The 16,889-nt window shown below is 45.2% G+C and overlaps 1 protein-coding gene across 1 annotated transcript in view; it reads left to right on the top strand.

The window, feature by feature from the left end:
• The window catches only part of gnl2 (G protein nucleolar 2), an 87,884-nt gene that overhangs the window by 41,235 nt on the left and 29,760 nt on the right, over positions 1–16,889 (top strand). Inside the window, exon 9 of the mRNA XM_033045491.1 lies at positions 12,782–12,895. Within this exon, the coding sequence (XP_032901382.1) occupies positions 12,782–12,895 (114 nt within the window). The remainder of the gene's footprint in view (positions 1–12,781; positions 12,896–16,889) is intronic.

The raw sequence follows: 16,889 nt of genomic DNA, 5'->3' as shown, positions 1-16,889 counted from the left end.
AATACGATATTGAAACCCAACTGTAAAATATTAATTCCAATTATTGCCCCTATTTATGCGGTGAATTATATGCAGAACTTAAAATTGTTTCTGCAATTCTTCCAGGTTCAATAACTGGTTTGTTATAAAGTCGTTGGATAGTTTCCTCTGTTGACCATTCTACTGTCTTGAGGGTTTTGTCCATTGGTACGTCCAGCATCATAGCTGCCAATGTAGCTGCAGCCCTGATAGAGTAAGATTTAATTTCTCCTTAGAGTCGACTCCAGCCTTTGTCAGGACTAGCTTAGCCATTTAGAGATGATCTGGACTGTCACTGTTTTGAGTGGCTATTAGTAGCTAATAAACGTGACATTTCTTCCCTCTGATGATCTAGCATACTTCATGTATGATAGTAAATGAGTTATAATACAGCAACGACCATCTGTCGTATAGGCTCTGTACTTTGTTTTTAGGCCTGCTGACCCCTGTCTGTTCGGTTTGACCCTTTGATTGATGACAGGTTTAATTCCCTGATGAAATCATCATGTTGTCCAGCCATAGTTTCTGTAGTGACTGGACTCTTTGCGCCGTGACCAAGGCCATCAGCATGACTGTTTACATAGTCAGTTTCTGTAATGACAGAGCTGTAGCTGGAGACCAGTTTCTTAACTTGGTCAGTACAAAACTCACATCCCATATATGAATGTACCTAGTTCTTGGGGATTAATTTTAACATGCCCTTAATGAGTTTTGTTACCAGTGTGTGTGTCCCCACAGAATGTCGCTCTGGCCCTAACTTGTTCAACCTTTCTCTGTAACTTAGTTGCTGAAACCCAGGCAACATTCTAGTGAATCTCCTCTGTACTCTCTCTATTTTGTTGACATCCTTCCTATAATTAGGCGACCAAAATTGTACACCATACTCCAGAATTGGCCTCACCAATGCCTTGTACAATTTTAACATTACATCCCAACTTCTATACTCAATGCTCTGATTTATAAAGGCCAGCACACCAAAAGCTTTCTTTACCATCCTATCTACATGAGATTCCACTTTCAGGGAACTGTGCACAGTTATTCCCAGATCCCTCTGTTCACCTACATTCTTCAATTCCCTACCATTCTACTTCATTACCCGCAACCCCACCTATCTTAGTATCATCTGCATACTTACTAATCCAATTTACCACACCATCGTCCAGATCATTGATGTACATGACAAACAACAGTGGACCCAACACAGACCCCTGTGGCACCCCACTCGTCACTGGCCTCCAACTTGACAAACAACCATCCACCATTACTCTCTGGCATCTCCCATTCAGCCACTGTTGAATCCATCTTGCTACTCCACCATTAATACCCAACCATTGAACCTTCTTAACCAACCTTCCATGAGGAACCTTGTCAAAGGCCTTACTGAAGTCCATATACACAACATCCACTGCTTTACCCTCATCAATTTCCCGAGTAACATCTTCAAAAAATTCAAGAAGATTAGTTAAACATGACCTTCCAGGCACAAATCCATGTTGACTGTTCCTAATCAGACCCTGTTTATCCAGATGCTTATATATATTATCTCTAAGTATTCTTTCCATTCATTTGCCCACCACTGACGTCAAACTAACATGTCTATAATTGCTAGGTTTACTCTTAGACCCCTTTTTAAACAATGGAACAACATGCGCAGTACGCCAATCCTCCGGCACTATTCCCGTTTCTAATGACATTTGAGAGCCGGATGACATATTATCCTAATGACATATTATCCGGAGGCTTATTCTCCACATCACTTTCGCAGTGATGTACTTTGCGCTTTGCCTTCCCGCCCGGTCTAGGATTTGATTTTCCCGGCGCGGGGTTTAAATCAGGCACAGCTGATGTCTCCATACAAGTTGCCTGTGCCGGCGGCTGCTGCTGCAGGTCCCCGGCATCTTCGCCACTGACGTCCTGCAGCTTCTTTACAGCCTTTCTACGCGTTGCTCTGTCCATTTCCTACACAGGGTGAAATGCAGAGTCCACTTTCTCCCCTCCTTCAGGGTTATGTAAACCTGTGCCTTGGTCAGGGTCTGACCAAATTTGGTCCTGCCCACTCTCCTCCGAGGAGTAAGAGATATCTTGCGGCCCCACACGGGGTACCGCTGTGGGACTTACCTTTTGCCCACTGTGGCTAGCCTCCATATTTCTGGGACTGCCACCATGGAGGAGCTCCTCCAGCTGTTTTGGTGTGATTTGCACTCGCTCCCTTTCGGGAGATGGTGGTGCTGATTCTTTCTTTCTTCCACCCGTTTTGGTGTGATTTGCACTCGCTCCCTTATTGGGAGATGGTGGTGTCGACATTTGTTGCTGTGCCTCTCGCTCCCTGCTGCTCTGTCCGCTCGTGGCTGCTCCTAAAACCCCTCCAACCGACCCCCAGTGCGCACGGGCACTGGTCGCTCGCGGCTATTCAGAGTCGGACTCCTCGAAGTCAACGACTCTGATTATGCCTACCTCTCCCGCCAAGCCGGGGCCTGCGCGGGAGCGAAGTTGGGAGCAAAAATCGGGAGGGAAAGTCGGGAGCAAAAGTCGGGCGCGAAAACCCGGGAGCAAAAGTCGGGGGGGGGGTTAAGTCTGGCACAGCTATTCCCATTACGGGAGTTCAGCCTGTTGCTGCTGTCTGTTTCCCCCCCCTGCCTCTGCGGTGCTCCAGCGGGTCCAACGTGTACTCTGTGCTCTCGGGCACTGACCGCTTGCCGCTATTTTTAGACCTGCGGAACCCCTGTTAACGCGCCAGTTCCACACCTTCCAGCCCCTCGGACCCATGAATTATTAAATCCACTAAACGACTTGTGGGGCTGTTTCCGGGTTGTCGGGAAAACTGCTCCAGTGACCGTTGTCCTAGCGCTAAAGTCGGCTCCGTTCCTGTTTAAAAGCAATTAACGGGCCCCGGCCGCTGCTGGCTGCCTGCAAATCTGCAGACTCTCCCCAGCCAGCTTCATCAGCCTTCTAGATAAAAAAGGGTAAGTAAAGAAAACGAAGTTCCCTTACGTTCGTGTTGCAGGTTCAACCCCAGCCCATTTGTAGGAACGTCCTTCCTCCAGCGATGACGAGTTCGAATGCGTGTAGCGATATGACACGCATGCGTCGTAAGCGGGGTTCTTCACGTAGTCACTCACGTGACTCTGAAGTAAAATCTTATATGTTTCAATAAGATACCCTCTCATCTTTCTAAACTCCAGAGTGTACAAGCCCTGTCGCTCCTTTCTTTCAGCATATTAACGTCTCGCCATCCCGGGAATTAACCTTGTAAACCTACGCTGCACTCCCTCAATAGCAAGAATGTCCTTCCTCAAATTAGGGGACCAAAACTGCACACAATGCTCCAGGTGTGGTCTCACTGGGGCCCTGTACAAATGCAGAAGGACCTCTTTGCTCCTATACTCGACTCCTCGTGTTATAAAGGCCAACATGCCATTTGCTTTCTTCACTGCCTGCTGTACCTGCATGCTTACTTTCATAGACTGATGAACAAGGACCCCAGATTCCGCTGCACTTCCCCTTTTCCCAACTTGACGTCATTTAGATAGTAATCTGCCTTCCTGTTTTTTATACCAAAGTGGATAACCTCACATTTATCCACATTAAACTTAATCTGCCATGCATCTGCCCACTCCCCCAACCTGTCCAAGTCACCCTGCATTTTCATAGCATCGTCCTCACAGTTCACACAGCCACCCAGCTTTGTGTCATCTGCAAATTTGCTAATGTTACTTTGAATCCCTTCATCCAAATCATTGATGTATATTGTAAATATCCCAGCACCGAGCCTTGCGGTACCCCACTAGTCACTGTCTGCCAACCAATTTTCTATCCATGTCAGCACTCTACCCCCAATACCATGTGCCCTAATTTTGCCCACTAATCTTCTATATGGGACCTTATCAAATGCCTTCTGAAAGTCCACGTACACTACATCCACTGGCTCTCCCTTGTCCATTTTCCTAGTTACATCTTCAAAAAAATCCAGAAGATTAGTCAGGCATGATTTCCCCTTCGTAAATCCATGCTGACTCTGACCGATCCTGTTACTGCTATTCAAATGTGCGGCTATTTTATCTTTTATAATTGATTCCAGCATCTTCCCCACCACCGATGTCAGGCTAACTGGTCCATAATTCCCTGTTTTCTCTCTCCCGCCTTTCTTAAAAAGTGGGATTACATTAGTTAATCTCCAATCCACAGGAACTGATCCTGAGTCTATAGAACATTGGAAAATTATCACCAATGCATCCAGGATTTCTAGAGTACCTTAAGTATCCTGGGATGCATGTTTCCTGCCTCTAGCGTGTCCAAACCTAAACAATCTTGTATGTTTGGAGATTTATCAGCCTTCAGTCCCATCAGTCTACCCAAAACCATTTCCTGCCTAATGTGAATTTCCTTCAGTTCCTCCGTCACCCCAGATCCTCTGGCCACTACTATATCAGGAAGATTTTGTGTGTCCTCCTTAATGAAGACGGATCCAAAGTACCTGGTCAACTCATCTGCCATTTTCTTGTTCCCCATAATCAATTCACCTTTTTCGGTCTTCAAGGGTCCAACTTTGGCATTAACTAATTTTTTCCTCTTCACATACCTAAAGAAGCTTTTACTATCCTCCTTTATATTCTTGGCTAGCTTACCTTCGTACCTCATCTTTTCTCCCCGTATTGTATTTTTAGTTATCTTCTGCTGCTCTTTAAACATTACCCAATCTTCTTGCTTTCCGCTCATCTTTGCTACGTTGGAACTTCTTCTCTTTTATTTTTATTCTGTCCCTGACGTCCCTTGTCAGCCACGGTCACCCCTTACTCCCCTTGGAATCTTTCTTCCTCCTAGGAATGAACTGATCCTGCACATTCTGTATTATTCCTAGAAATACCTGCCATTGTTGTTCCACTGTCATCCCTGCTAGGGTATCTTTCCAGTCAACTTTGGCCAGCTCCTCCCTCATGGCCCTATAGTCCCCTTTATTCAACTGTAAAACTGACACCTCCGATCTACCCTTCTCCCTCTCCAATTGTAGATTAAACCTGAACATATTATGGTCACTACTTCTTAATGGCTCATTAACCTCAAGTTCCTTTATCAACTCCGGTTCATTACATAACACTAAATCCAGAATTGCCTTCTCCCTTGTTGGCTCCAATACAAGCTGCTCTAAGAATCCATCACAAAGGCACTCTACAAAGTCCCTTTCTTGGGGTCCAGTACCAACCTGATTTTCCCAGTCTACCTGCATGTTGAAATCTCCCATAACAACCACAGCATTACCTTTGCTACATGCCAATTTAACTCCTGATTCAACTTGCTCCCTATGTCCAGACTACTGTTTGGGGGCCTGTAGATATGTCCCATTAGGGTATTTTTACCCTTACAATTCCTTAATTCTATCCATACTGACTCCACATCTCCTGTTTCAATGTCACCCCTTGCAAGGGACTGAATTTCATTCCTCACCAACAGAGCTACCCCACCCCCTATTGTGTAACAAAGCTTTATATTTAGCTTGCAATGTTACACAATAGTGATACCTTTTTCAGTGAACCCCATTAGTTTAAAGGGAGCACAGGAACTGGGCTTGAGTGGGTTTCAGGGAAATGCAGAAACGCTTCCCATTTACCAGGTCTTGAGGGCCTAAGGTATAGAAACATAGAAAATAGGTGCAGGAGTAGGCCATTCGGCCCTTCGAGCCTGCACCGCCATTCAATATGATCATGGCTGATCATCCAACTCAGTATCCTGTACCTGCCTTCTCTCCATACCCCCTGATACCTTTAGCCACAAGGGTCACATCTAACTCCCTCTTAAATAAAGCCAATGAACTGGCCTCAACTACCTTCTGTGGAAGAGAATTCCAGAGATTCACCACTCTCTGTGTGAAAAATGTTTTTCTCATCTCGGTCCTAAAAGATTTCCCCCTTATCCTTAAACTGTGACCCCTTGTTCTGGACTTCTGAACTTCCGGACTTCCCCAACCCCTGTCCAACCCCTTAAGAATTTTGTAAGTTTCTATAAGATCCCCCCTCAATCTTCTAAATTCTAGCAAGTACAAGCCGAGTCTATCCAGTCTTTCTTCATATGAAAGTCCTGACATCCCAGGAATCAGTCTGGTGAACCTTTCTGTACTCCCTCTATGGCAAGAATGTCATTCCTCAGATTAGGAGACCAAAACTGTACGCAATACTCCAGGTGTTGTCTCACCAAGACCCTGTACAACTGCAGTAGAACCTCCCTGCTCCTATACTCAAATCCTTTTGCTATGAATGCTAACATACCATTCGCTTTCTTCACTGCCTGCTGCACCTGCATGCCTACTTTCAATGACTGGTGTACCATTACACCCAGGTCTCGTTGCATCTCCCCTTTTCCTAATCGGCCACCATTCAAATAATAGTCTACTTTCCTGTTTTTGCCACCAAAGTGGATAACCTCACATTTATCCACATTATACTGCATCTGCCATGCATTTTCCCACTCACCCAGCCTATCCAAGTCACCTTGCAGCCTCCTAGCATCCTCCTCATAGCTAACACTGCCCCCCAGCTTCGTGTCATCCGCAAACTTGGAGATATTGCATTCAATTCCCTCGTCCAAATCATTAATATATATTGTAAATAGCTGAGGTCCCAGCACTGAGCCTTGCGGTATCCCACTAGTCACTGCCTGCCATTCTGAAAAGGACCCGTTTACTCCTACTCTTTGCTTCCTGTCTGCCAGCCAGTTCTCTATCCACATCAATACTAAATCCCCAATATCGTGTGCTTTAAGTTTGTATACTAATCTCTTATGTGGGACCTTGTCGAAAGCCTTCTGAAAGTCCAGATATAACACATCCACTGGTTCTCCCTTATCCACTTTACTAGTTACATCCTCAAAAATTCTATAAGATTCGTCAGACATGATTTACCTTTCATAAATCCATGCTGACTTTGTCTAATGATTTGACCACTTTCCAAATGTGCTGCTATCCCATCTTTAATAACTGACTAACTAGCAGTTTCCCCACCACCGATGTTAGACTAACTGGTCTGTAGTTCCCCGTTTTCTCTCTGCCTCCCTTTTTAAAAAGTGGGGTTATATTAAGGTAGTGATTGTGGGAGATTTCAACTTTCCACATATAGACTGGGAAACACATTCTGTAAATGGGCTGGATGGTTTGGAGTTTGTAAAATGTGTGCAGGATAGTTTTTTGCAGCAATACATAGAGGTACCTACTAGAGGAGGGGCAGTGCTGGACCTCCTGTTAGGAAATGAGACGGGACAGGTGGCGGAGGTATGCGTTGGGGAGCACTTTGGGTCCAGTGATCACAATACCATTAGTTTCAATATAATTATGGAGAGGGTCAGAACTGGACCTAAGGTTGAGATTTTTGATTGGAGAAAGGCTAACTTTGATGAGATGCGAAATGATTTAAAAGGAGTGAACTGGGACATTTTGTTTTATGGGAAGGATGTAGAAGAGAAATGGAGGACATTTAAAGGGGACATTTTAAGAGTACAGAATCTTTATGTTCCTGTTCGGTTGAAAGGAAACAGTAAAAATTGAAAAGAGCCCTGGTTTTCAAGGGAAATTGGACATCTTGTTCGGAAAAAGAGGGAGATCTACAATAATTATAGGCAGCATGAAGTAAATGAGGTGCTTGAGTATAAGGAATGTAAAAAGAATCTAAAGAAAGAAATTAGAAAAGCTAAAAGAAGATATGAGGTTGCTTTGACAAGTAAGGTGAAAGTAAATCCAAAAGGTTTCTACAGCTATATTAATAGCAAAAGGATAACGAGGGATAAAATTGGTCCATTGGAGAGACAGAGTGGACAGCTATCTGCAGAGCCAAAAGAGATGGGGGAGATATTGAACAATTTCTTTTCTTCGGTATTCACCAAGAAGAAGGATATTGAATTATGTGAGGTAAGGGAAACTAGTAGAGTAGCTATGGATACTATGAGTTTCAAAGTAAAAGAAGTACTGACACTTTTGAAAAATATAAAAGTGGATAAGTCTCCAGGTCCTGACAGGATATTCCCTAGGACATTGAGGGAAGTTAGTGTAGAAATAGCCGGGGCTATGACAGAAATATTTCAAATGTCATTAGAAACGGGAATAGTCCCCGAGGATTGGCGTACTGCGCATGTTGTTCCATTGTTTAAAAAGGGTTCTAAGAGTAAACCTAGCAATTATAGACCTGTTAGTTTGACTTCAGTGGTGGGCAAATTAATGGAAAAGATACTTAGAGATAATATATATAAGCATCTGGATAAACAGGGTCTGATTAGGAACAGTCAACATGGATTTGTGCCTGGAAGGTCATGTTTGACTAATCTTCTTGAATTTTTTGAAGAGGTTATTAGGGAAATTGACGAGGGTAAAGCAGTGGATGTTGTCTATATGGACTTTAGTAAGGCCTTTGACAAGGTTCCTCATGGAAGGTTGGTTAAGAAGGTTCAACTGTTGGGTATAAATGCAGGAGTAGCAAGATGGATTCAACAGTGGCTGAATGGGAAACGCCAGAGGGTAATGGTGGATGGCTGTTTGTCGGGTTGGAGGCAGGTGACTAGTGTGGTGCTTCAGGGATCTGTGTTGGGTCCTTTGTTGTTTGTCATGTACATCAATGATCTGGATGAAGGTGTGGTAAATTGGATTAGTAAGTATGCAGATGATACCAAGATAGGGGGTGTTGTGGATAATGAAGAGGATTTCCAAAGTCTACAGAGTGATTTAGGCCATTTGGAAGAATGGGCTGAAAGATGGCAGATGGAGTTTAATGCTGATAAATGTGAGGTGCTACACCTTGGCAGGACAAATCAAAATAGTACGTACATGGTAAATGGTAGGGAATTGAAGAATGCAGTTGAATAGAGGGATCTGGGAATAACCGTGCATAGTTCCTTGAAGGTGGAATCTCATATAGACAGGATGGTAAAGAAAGCTTTTGGTATGCTAGCCTTTATAAATCAGAGCATTGAGTATAGAAGCTGGGATGTAATGTTAAAATTGTACAAGGCATTGGTGAGACCAAATCTGGAGTATGGTGTACAATTTTGGTCGCCCAATTATAGGAAGGATGTCAACAAAATAGAGAGTACAGAGGAGATTTACTAGAATGCTGCCTGTGTTTCAACAACTAAGTTACAGAGAAAGGTTGAATAAGTTAGGTCTTTATTCACTGGAGCGCAGAAGGTTAAGGGGGGACTTGATAGAGGTCTTTAAAATGATGAGAGGGATAGACAGAGTTGATGTGGACAAGCTTTTCCCTTTGAGAATAGGGAAGATTCAAACAAGAGGACATGACTTCAGAATTAAGGGACAGAAGTTTAGGGGTAACATGAGGGGGAACTTCTTTACTCAGAGAATGGTAGCGGTGTGGAATGAGCTTCCAGTGGAAGTGATGGAGGCAGGTTCGTTGGTATCATTTAAAAATAAATTGGATAGGCATATGGATGAGAAGGGAATGGAGGGTTATGGTATGAGTGCAGGCAGGTGGGACTAAGGGAAAATAATTGTTCGGCACGGACTTGTAGGGCCGAGATGGCCTGTTTCCGTGCTGTAATTGTTATATGGTTATATTAGCTACCCTAAAATCCTCAGGAACTACTCCAGAATCTGAAGAGTTTTGAAAAATTATCACTAATGCATCCACTATTTATGGGGCTACTTCCTTAAGTACTCAGGGATGCAGCCTATCTGACCCTGGGGATTTATCGGCCTTTAATCCATTCAATTTACCTAACACCACTTCCCGGCTAACCTGGATTTCACTCAGTTCCTCCATCGGTTCCCTGCTATTTCCGGCATATTATTTATGTCTTCCTTAGTGAAGACGGAACCAAAGTAGTTATTCAATTGGTCTGCCATGTCCTTGTTACCCACTTGTTTCTGACTGAAAGGGACCTATATTTGTTTTAACTAATCTTTTTCTCTTCACATGTCTATAAAAACTTTTGCAAGTCAGTTTTTATGTACCCTGACAGTTTTCTTTCATAATCTATTTTCCCTTTCCTAATTAAGCCCTTTGTCCTCCTCTGCTGGACTCTGAATTTCTCCCAGTCCTCGGGTAGGCTGCTTTTTCTGGCTCATTTGTATGCTTCGTCTTTTGTTTTGATACTATACCTGATTTCCCTTGTATCCACGGGTGTACTACCTTCCCTGATTTATTATTTTGCCAAACTGGGATGAACAATTGGTGTAGTTCATCCATGCAGTCTTTAAATGCCTTCCATTGCATATCCACCGTCAACCCTTTAAGAATCATTTGCCAGTCTATCTTGGCCAATTCACGTCTCATACCCTCAAAGTTACCTTTCTTTAAGTTCAGAACCCTTGTTTCTGAATTAATTATGTCACTCTCCATCCTAATGAAGAACTCAACCATATTATGGTCACACTTGCCCAAGGGGCCACGCACAACAAAGACTGCTAACTAACCCTTCCTCATTACTCAATACCCAGTCTAGAATAGCCTGCGCTCTTGTTGGTTCCTCTACATGTTGGGAAAACTATCCCGCATACATTCCAAGAAATCCTCTTCCTCAGCTCCCCTGCCAATTTGATTCACCCAATCTATATGTAAATTGAAGTCACCCATTATAACTGTTTTACCTTTGTTGCACACATTTCTAATTTCCTGTTTGATGCCATCCCCAACTCCACTACTACTGTTAGGTGGCCTGTACACAATTCCCACAGCGCTTTCTGCCCCTTAGTGTTTCGCAGCTCTACCCATATCAATTCCACATCCTCCAAGCTAATGTCCTTCCTTTCTATTGCGTTAATCTCCTCTCTAACCTGCAACGCTACCCCACCTCCTTTTCCGTTCTGTCTATCCCTCCTGAATATTGAATATCCCTGGATGTTCAGCTCCCAGCCTTGGTCACCCTGTAGCCATGTCTCGGTGATCCCAACTATATCATAGTCATTAATAGCTATCTACACATTCAACTCATCCACCTTATTACGAATGCTCCTTGCATTGAGACACAAAGCCTTCAGGCTTGGTTTTACAACACTCTTACCCCTTATACAATTATGTTGAAAAGTGGCCCTTTTTGATTTTTGCCCTGGATTTGTCTGCCTGCCACTTTTACTTTTCACCTTGCTACCTATTGCTTCTACCCTCATTTTACACCTCTCTGTCTCTCTGCTCACCCATTTAAGAAACCCTTTCCCTTTAACTCCATCCTCGACTATCCCATTTGACACCCCACCCCCCTTATTCAGTTCAAAACCACCCGTGTAGCAGTGGCAAACCTGCCTGCCGGAATGCTGGTCCCCCACCTGTTAAGATGCAATCCGTCCCTTTTGTACAGTTCCCCCTTACTCCAAAACAGATCCCAGTGATCTAAGAATCTAAATCCCTGCCCCGTGCACCAGTTCTTCAGCCACACATTCAGGTCCCGTATCTCCCTGTTCCTGCTCTCGCCAGCACGAGGAACTGGAAGCAACCCGGAGATAACAACCCTGGAGGTCCTGCTTTTCAGCATTTTTCCGAGCTCTCTAAAGTCACGCTGCAGAATATTCATCCCCTTCTTTCCAACGTTGTTTGTGCCGACATGTACTACAAACTTCTGGCTGTCCACCTTCGCCCTTGAGGATTTTCTGCACTCTGTCCATGACATCCTGGATCCTGGCACCAGGAAGGCAGCACACCATCCTCGAATCCCGTCTGTTGCCGCAGAAACCCCTGTCCGTACCTCTTACAATGGAGTCTCCCACTACAATGGCGTTGCCTGACGTTGGCCTCTTTGGTTTTGGCTCAACAGCCCTTTTTGCTTCGCAAGCCAGTCCGCCGCTCGGTGTAATAACGTCTTCTGTCCCGACAGCTTCTACGTGGGTTCACAAGAGGTACAACACCCGGGGACGTTTGCATTCCATGCTTCCCTCCCTTTCTCACCGTCACCCACCTTCTGTCTTCCAGTACCTTAGGGAGAGGTTGAGCAGTAGAGGAGTGATCTTATAGAGATGCATAATATCATTCAGAGAAATAGATAGGGTATATGTACAGAGTGTTTTACCCAGACTAGAGGAATCAAGAACCAGAAGACATTGGTTGAAGGTGAGAGGAGAAAGATTTAATAGGAACGTGAGGGGCAACCTTTTGTCACAGTATATAAAAGCCATTTGGACAAGTACATGGTTAGGAAAGGATTAGAGGGATGCGGGCTGAACGCAGGCAGGTTGGATTAATGTGGATTGGGCATCTTGATCAGCATTGGCAAGTTGGGACAAACGGCCTGTTTCTACGTAAGCTGCTAAGCCATTAGGATTTCTGAATAGCCCGATAGTGGATTATCAAAGTTTTATTGTACAAAGTTTTGGTGTATTTAGTGACATTATGCTCATCTGGCCTATTTACGTGCACTAGCCCAAAATCCCCAAGTAAATACATACGGTTGGATTGGTGTGCAATATTAACACTCCATATTTAGTAATTTGGCAACCTTTCAAACCTGTTGGTTTCAATGCAACCTGGAGTCAGATCCCTAAGCATATTGGCAGCATAGAAATGACTGCAGTTGGCGTTGATGGATAATTATTCTTGTGGCAGTACGATCAGTTCCTTGCCTGGGGTTGGTTTCCAATGCCCCATTAGTCAATCTGGGTTCTAAATGATTCTCTGCTGGTCTATTGGTGCTTTTTGATATGATTGAACCATTGAGATAACATAGTTAATGATCCGTTTAGAATGAAACTTCTACAATATTTATTGATAAAGTATATGAAAGGAAAGTGTAATTCCACATGTCATTTTTTAACAAGATTTTAAAGTATTTTATTCTCTCCTAGAAACGATGGGTTGCCGTGCTATCCCACGATTATCCAACTCTTGCCTTTCACGCGAGCCTCACCAATCCTTTTGGAAAAGGAGCTTTGATCCAACTTTTGCGACAGTTTGGGAAGGTAAGAGAAGAGATTGAAAATCATACAGATGTTGGAAATCTGAAATAAAAACACAAATAGTCAGCAGGTTAAGCAGCATCTATGGAAAGAAAGAGAGTTTGATATTTAACCTGGAAGACTCCTCGTCTGAACTGGAGGTGAGAAAACAAGTTGATTTCAAGTTGCAGGGAGTGTGGAGGGGGATGGATACGTACAAAGGGAAGGTCTGACCAGATGAGCCAGGGATTACGTGGGGGACAAGCTGCACATGGTTATCTGGTTACTAGGTTAATGAAGACTGTCAGTGAGAGAATAAAAGAACAAAGTAACGTAACTGCAGAGCTCTGGGAAATGCAGAGCAGGTCAGGCTGCTAGTGGAGATAAAGAATCTAAAGCAATATTACTTGACTTGAAGCTGAAATGGCCACTTCTAGTTCTGGCATATGATGTGAGTTGCTTGAATCTGTAGAATTTATTACAATATCCAATGACCTGGTCTGCAATGCTGTCTGTGGCTATGGATTCCATGGGTTTACCATCCTCTAGCTAAAGACATGCCTCCTCATCACTCATCTCCTCATCATAAACGTACATCCATTTATTCTGAGCCTGTGCCATCTGGTCCAGGACTCTCCCACAACTGGAAATATCCTCTCCACATCGTCTCTATCTAGGCCTTTCATTATGAGGCAGGTTTCAATGAGATCCCCCAGATTTGTCTAAACTCTCGCGTCATCAGAATCAAATACACAGGACAAGATGTTAAGAAGTCCCTTGTGCCAATAGGTGGGGAGCATTTCACGACATTCGTTGATTGTTGAGAGTGGTAGATGCTCAACATCGGTGGGGGGCGGGGGGGGGGGATACGTATATCTTGGCCTGGGTAACCTTCAGGACAGTTGGGCACAGGACACATCATCAGTAGTGTACCCTTGCATCACTGGGTGTTTCGGCCTTTTAACACTATACACCCTCCACAAGGGCGGCCCACTGCAGGATGATCAGCCCTCAGCGCGTGTCCCATGTCAAACTGTCCCAAAGATTCACCCTGAAGTACTTGGGGCCCAGCATGGGTCTTTCCACTTGAGCCAAATCCACCGGCTGCTTCTTTCAGCCGCCTCTGAGAGTGATCTTATGGTCTTCCGCAGTGCCTGACCGTGGATTCCAAGCTCCTTCAGCAGTCTGATGGTAGATGACGCAACAAATCCTCTGCATCCCACTTCAACTGGATAGACTTTGGTGTTCCAGCCACGCTGCGTTGCCTCTGCTGCAAGCTCTGCGTAGCGCAGCTTCTTACGCTTATAGGCCTCCTCAACAGAGTTCTCCCATGGAACTGTGAGCTCTATGATGTAAGCAGTCTTCTGTGAAGGGGACCAGAACACCAAGTCTGGCCTGAGGTTGGTGGAAGCAATTTCAGGTGGAAAAACTAGTTGTCGGCCGATGTCCGCCAGCATCCTCCAGTCGCGGGCCCTGCATAGGTTTCCTTCTTCTGATCTGGTGGAAGGATGTTTAGATGTTTTCTGTCCTTCTCGGACAAAGGTTGTTGCCCTTGGGGGGGGGGGGGGGGGGGGGGGGTTGCTTGCTCTCGGAGGCAAGGAGTTGGTCGCACACCGCCTGTTCTCAAGGGCTGATGCCAGGCTTTTTAGTACCTGATTATGCCGCCACGTGTATCTCCCTTGCGTGAGGCTGGTCTTGCAGCCTACCATGATGTGTTTGAGGGTCGCAAGAGTTGGGCAGAGGGCACAGGTTGGATCCTCGCCGTACCACTGATGGAGGTTCTTTGGTGATGGAAGCACGTCATAAGTCGCTCTGATGATGAAGCTGATCTTGCTTGCTTCCATTTCCCATAGTTCTTTCCAGCTGATCTTCCTCCGCTCCACACCTTCCCACTGCATCCATTGCCCCTGTTTGGCAAGAGAGACCGCCTTTGCACTTCTTGCGGCCTCCTCCTGTCGCCGCACCTCCTCGACCACCAATGTCCTCCGCTCTGATGTTGTGGCTTTTCGCCAAGTTGGTTTACTTGTCGTAAGGCCAAAGCCTCCTCTTCCCTGCTGGACTTGCCCCACGATGTCTTTGTGTCTCAGGGCTGATGAAGCTTGCTGTACTGCATCAGATGGTGTCCACTTCCGGCCAGTTACTAGGGGCGGCGCAACAGCACTGATGGTCTTGTCTCTAGAGTCCCTCAGTGTCATCTGAAGTCCTACTTTAGAACACTTGTATTCCTCTATTAGACTAGTGAGAGGTAGTTCCAGGACCCCTTTGCCATATAGGCCGATGTTAGTTAGACATCGTGGGACCCCGAGCCATTTCTTCGCGTATGAAGTTATGGTTCGCTCCATCTTTTCCACAGTTGTTATTGGGGCTTCATAAACGGTCAGTGGCCACATTGTCCGAGGAAGGAGTCCAAACTGTAGGCACCAGAGCTTCAGTTTCCCAGGCAGTAGGGTCTGATTGATGTTCTCCAGGCCGTTGACAATTTCTTGCCTTAGTTGTTGCATCTGCTCTTTGTCCTTGAGACTTGCGTTGTACCATCTGCCCAGGCTTTTAACTGGCTGTTCAGACACTGTTGGTATTGGGTCGTCACCGATACAGAACCTTGTGTCTCTAAGCACCCCCTTGACTATGGAGATGCTTTGAGATTTACTTGGTTTGATTTTCATTCGGGCCCACTTGATCTTCTCCTGCAGCTTTCCAAGTAGCCGCTTGGTGCATGCTGCAGTAGTGGTTAGTGTTGTCATGTCGTCCATGTATGCCCTGATGGGTGGCAGACGGAGCCCAGCTCTGGTTCGTTCACCGCCCACCACCCATTTTGAGGCCCTGATGATGACTTCCATGGCCATTGTAAAGGCCAAGGGTGAGACTGTGCAGCCTGCCATGATGCCTACTTCCAAGCGTTGCCATGTTGTACTGAAGTCAGCTGTTGTGAAGCACAGCTGCAGGTCTTGGAAATAGCTCTTGACCAGTGTGGTGATGAGCTCTGGTACATGGAAAAAGGCAAAAGATTCCCAAAGGAGTTCATGGGGAACTGAACCAAATGCATTGGCCAGATCGAGGAAGATCACATGTAGGTCTCTCTTCTCCTTCTTAGCTGCTTGGATCTGGTGCCAGATCATGCTTGTATGCTCCAAGCAGCCCGAAAATCCTGGAATTCCTGCTTTCTGTACAGATGTATCAATATACTTCTATATAACAATATATAGATGTATCAATATAGTCTTAAGAAGGGTTTCGGCCCGAAACGTCGCCTATTTCCTTCGCTCCATAGATGCTGCTGCACCCGCTGAGTTTCCCCAGCAATTTTGTGTACCTATCAATATACTTGTTTGTTACCAGATAGGTGGACAGCCTTTGTGATACAATGCTGAAAAAGATTTTTCCCTCGACGTTGAGGAGACATATTGGCCGGAATTGGCTGATGTCTGACGCATCCTTTTCTTTAGGTATTAGCACGCCGCCGGCCCTTCGCCACGCCTTAGGTATTGTTTGCTTCTTCCACACCACCCTCATGAGCATCCATAGAAAGCGTAACACATCCGGTGCGTTCTTGTAGAGCTTGTATGGTACTCCGTTTGGCCCCGGAGCTGATGCTGCTCTTGCTCGCCAGACAGTGTTCTCTACCTCTTTCCATCTTGGAGGGCTGGTGTCCAGGTTGAATTCAGATGGTTGAATAGGCGGGATGTCATGTGGGATGACTAACTGCTCATGCCTTTTCGTGTCTTGGTGGGCCTTTTCCAGGTGTTCCTCCAATTCCCGTTTTGATGTTTTCAAAGTTCCACTTTTTTCCTTTGCAAAGAGGTCTTTGATGAACTTGAAAGGGTCTTTGTAGAACCGTGTTCTTGTGTGTTCTTTCTTCTTGCGAAGTTTCCTCAAGTTCTCTGCTTTTCGCAAGGTTGCCAATCGGCTCTTGATGTCCTCTTGGAGTAGCATGAGACCTTCTCTCTCTGCGTCAATTGCTTTTTTCCATTGCTTTTTCAACTGATTAGCCTCTCGATCTCCTGCTGCCTCCTGGACTTGA

Source organism: Amblyraja radiata, chromosome 27 (assembly GCF_010909765.2).
Source record: "Amblyraja radiata isolate CabotCenter1 chromosome 27, sAmbRad1.1.pri, whole genome shotgun sequence".
Classification (NCBI taxonomy): Eukaryota; Metazoa; Chordata; class Chondrichthyes; order Rajiformes; family Rajidae; genus Amblyraja; species Amblyraja radiata.
This window is presented reverse-complemented; position numbering and strand designations above follow the sequence as displayed.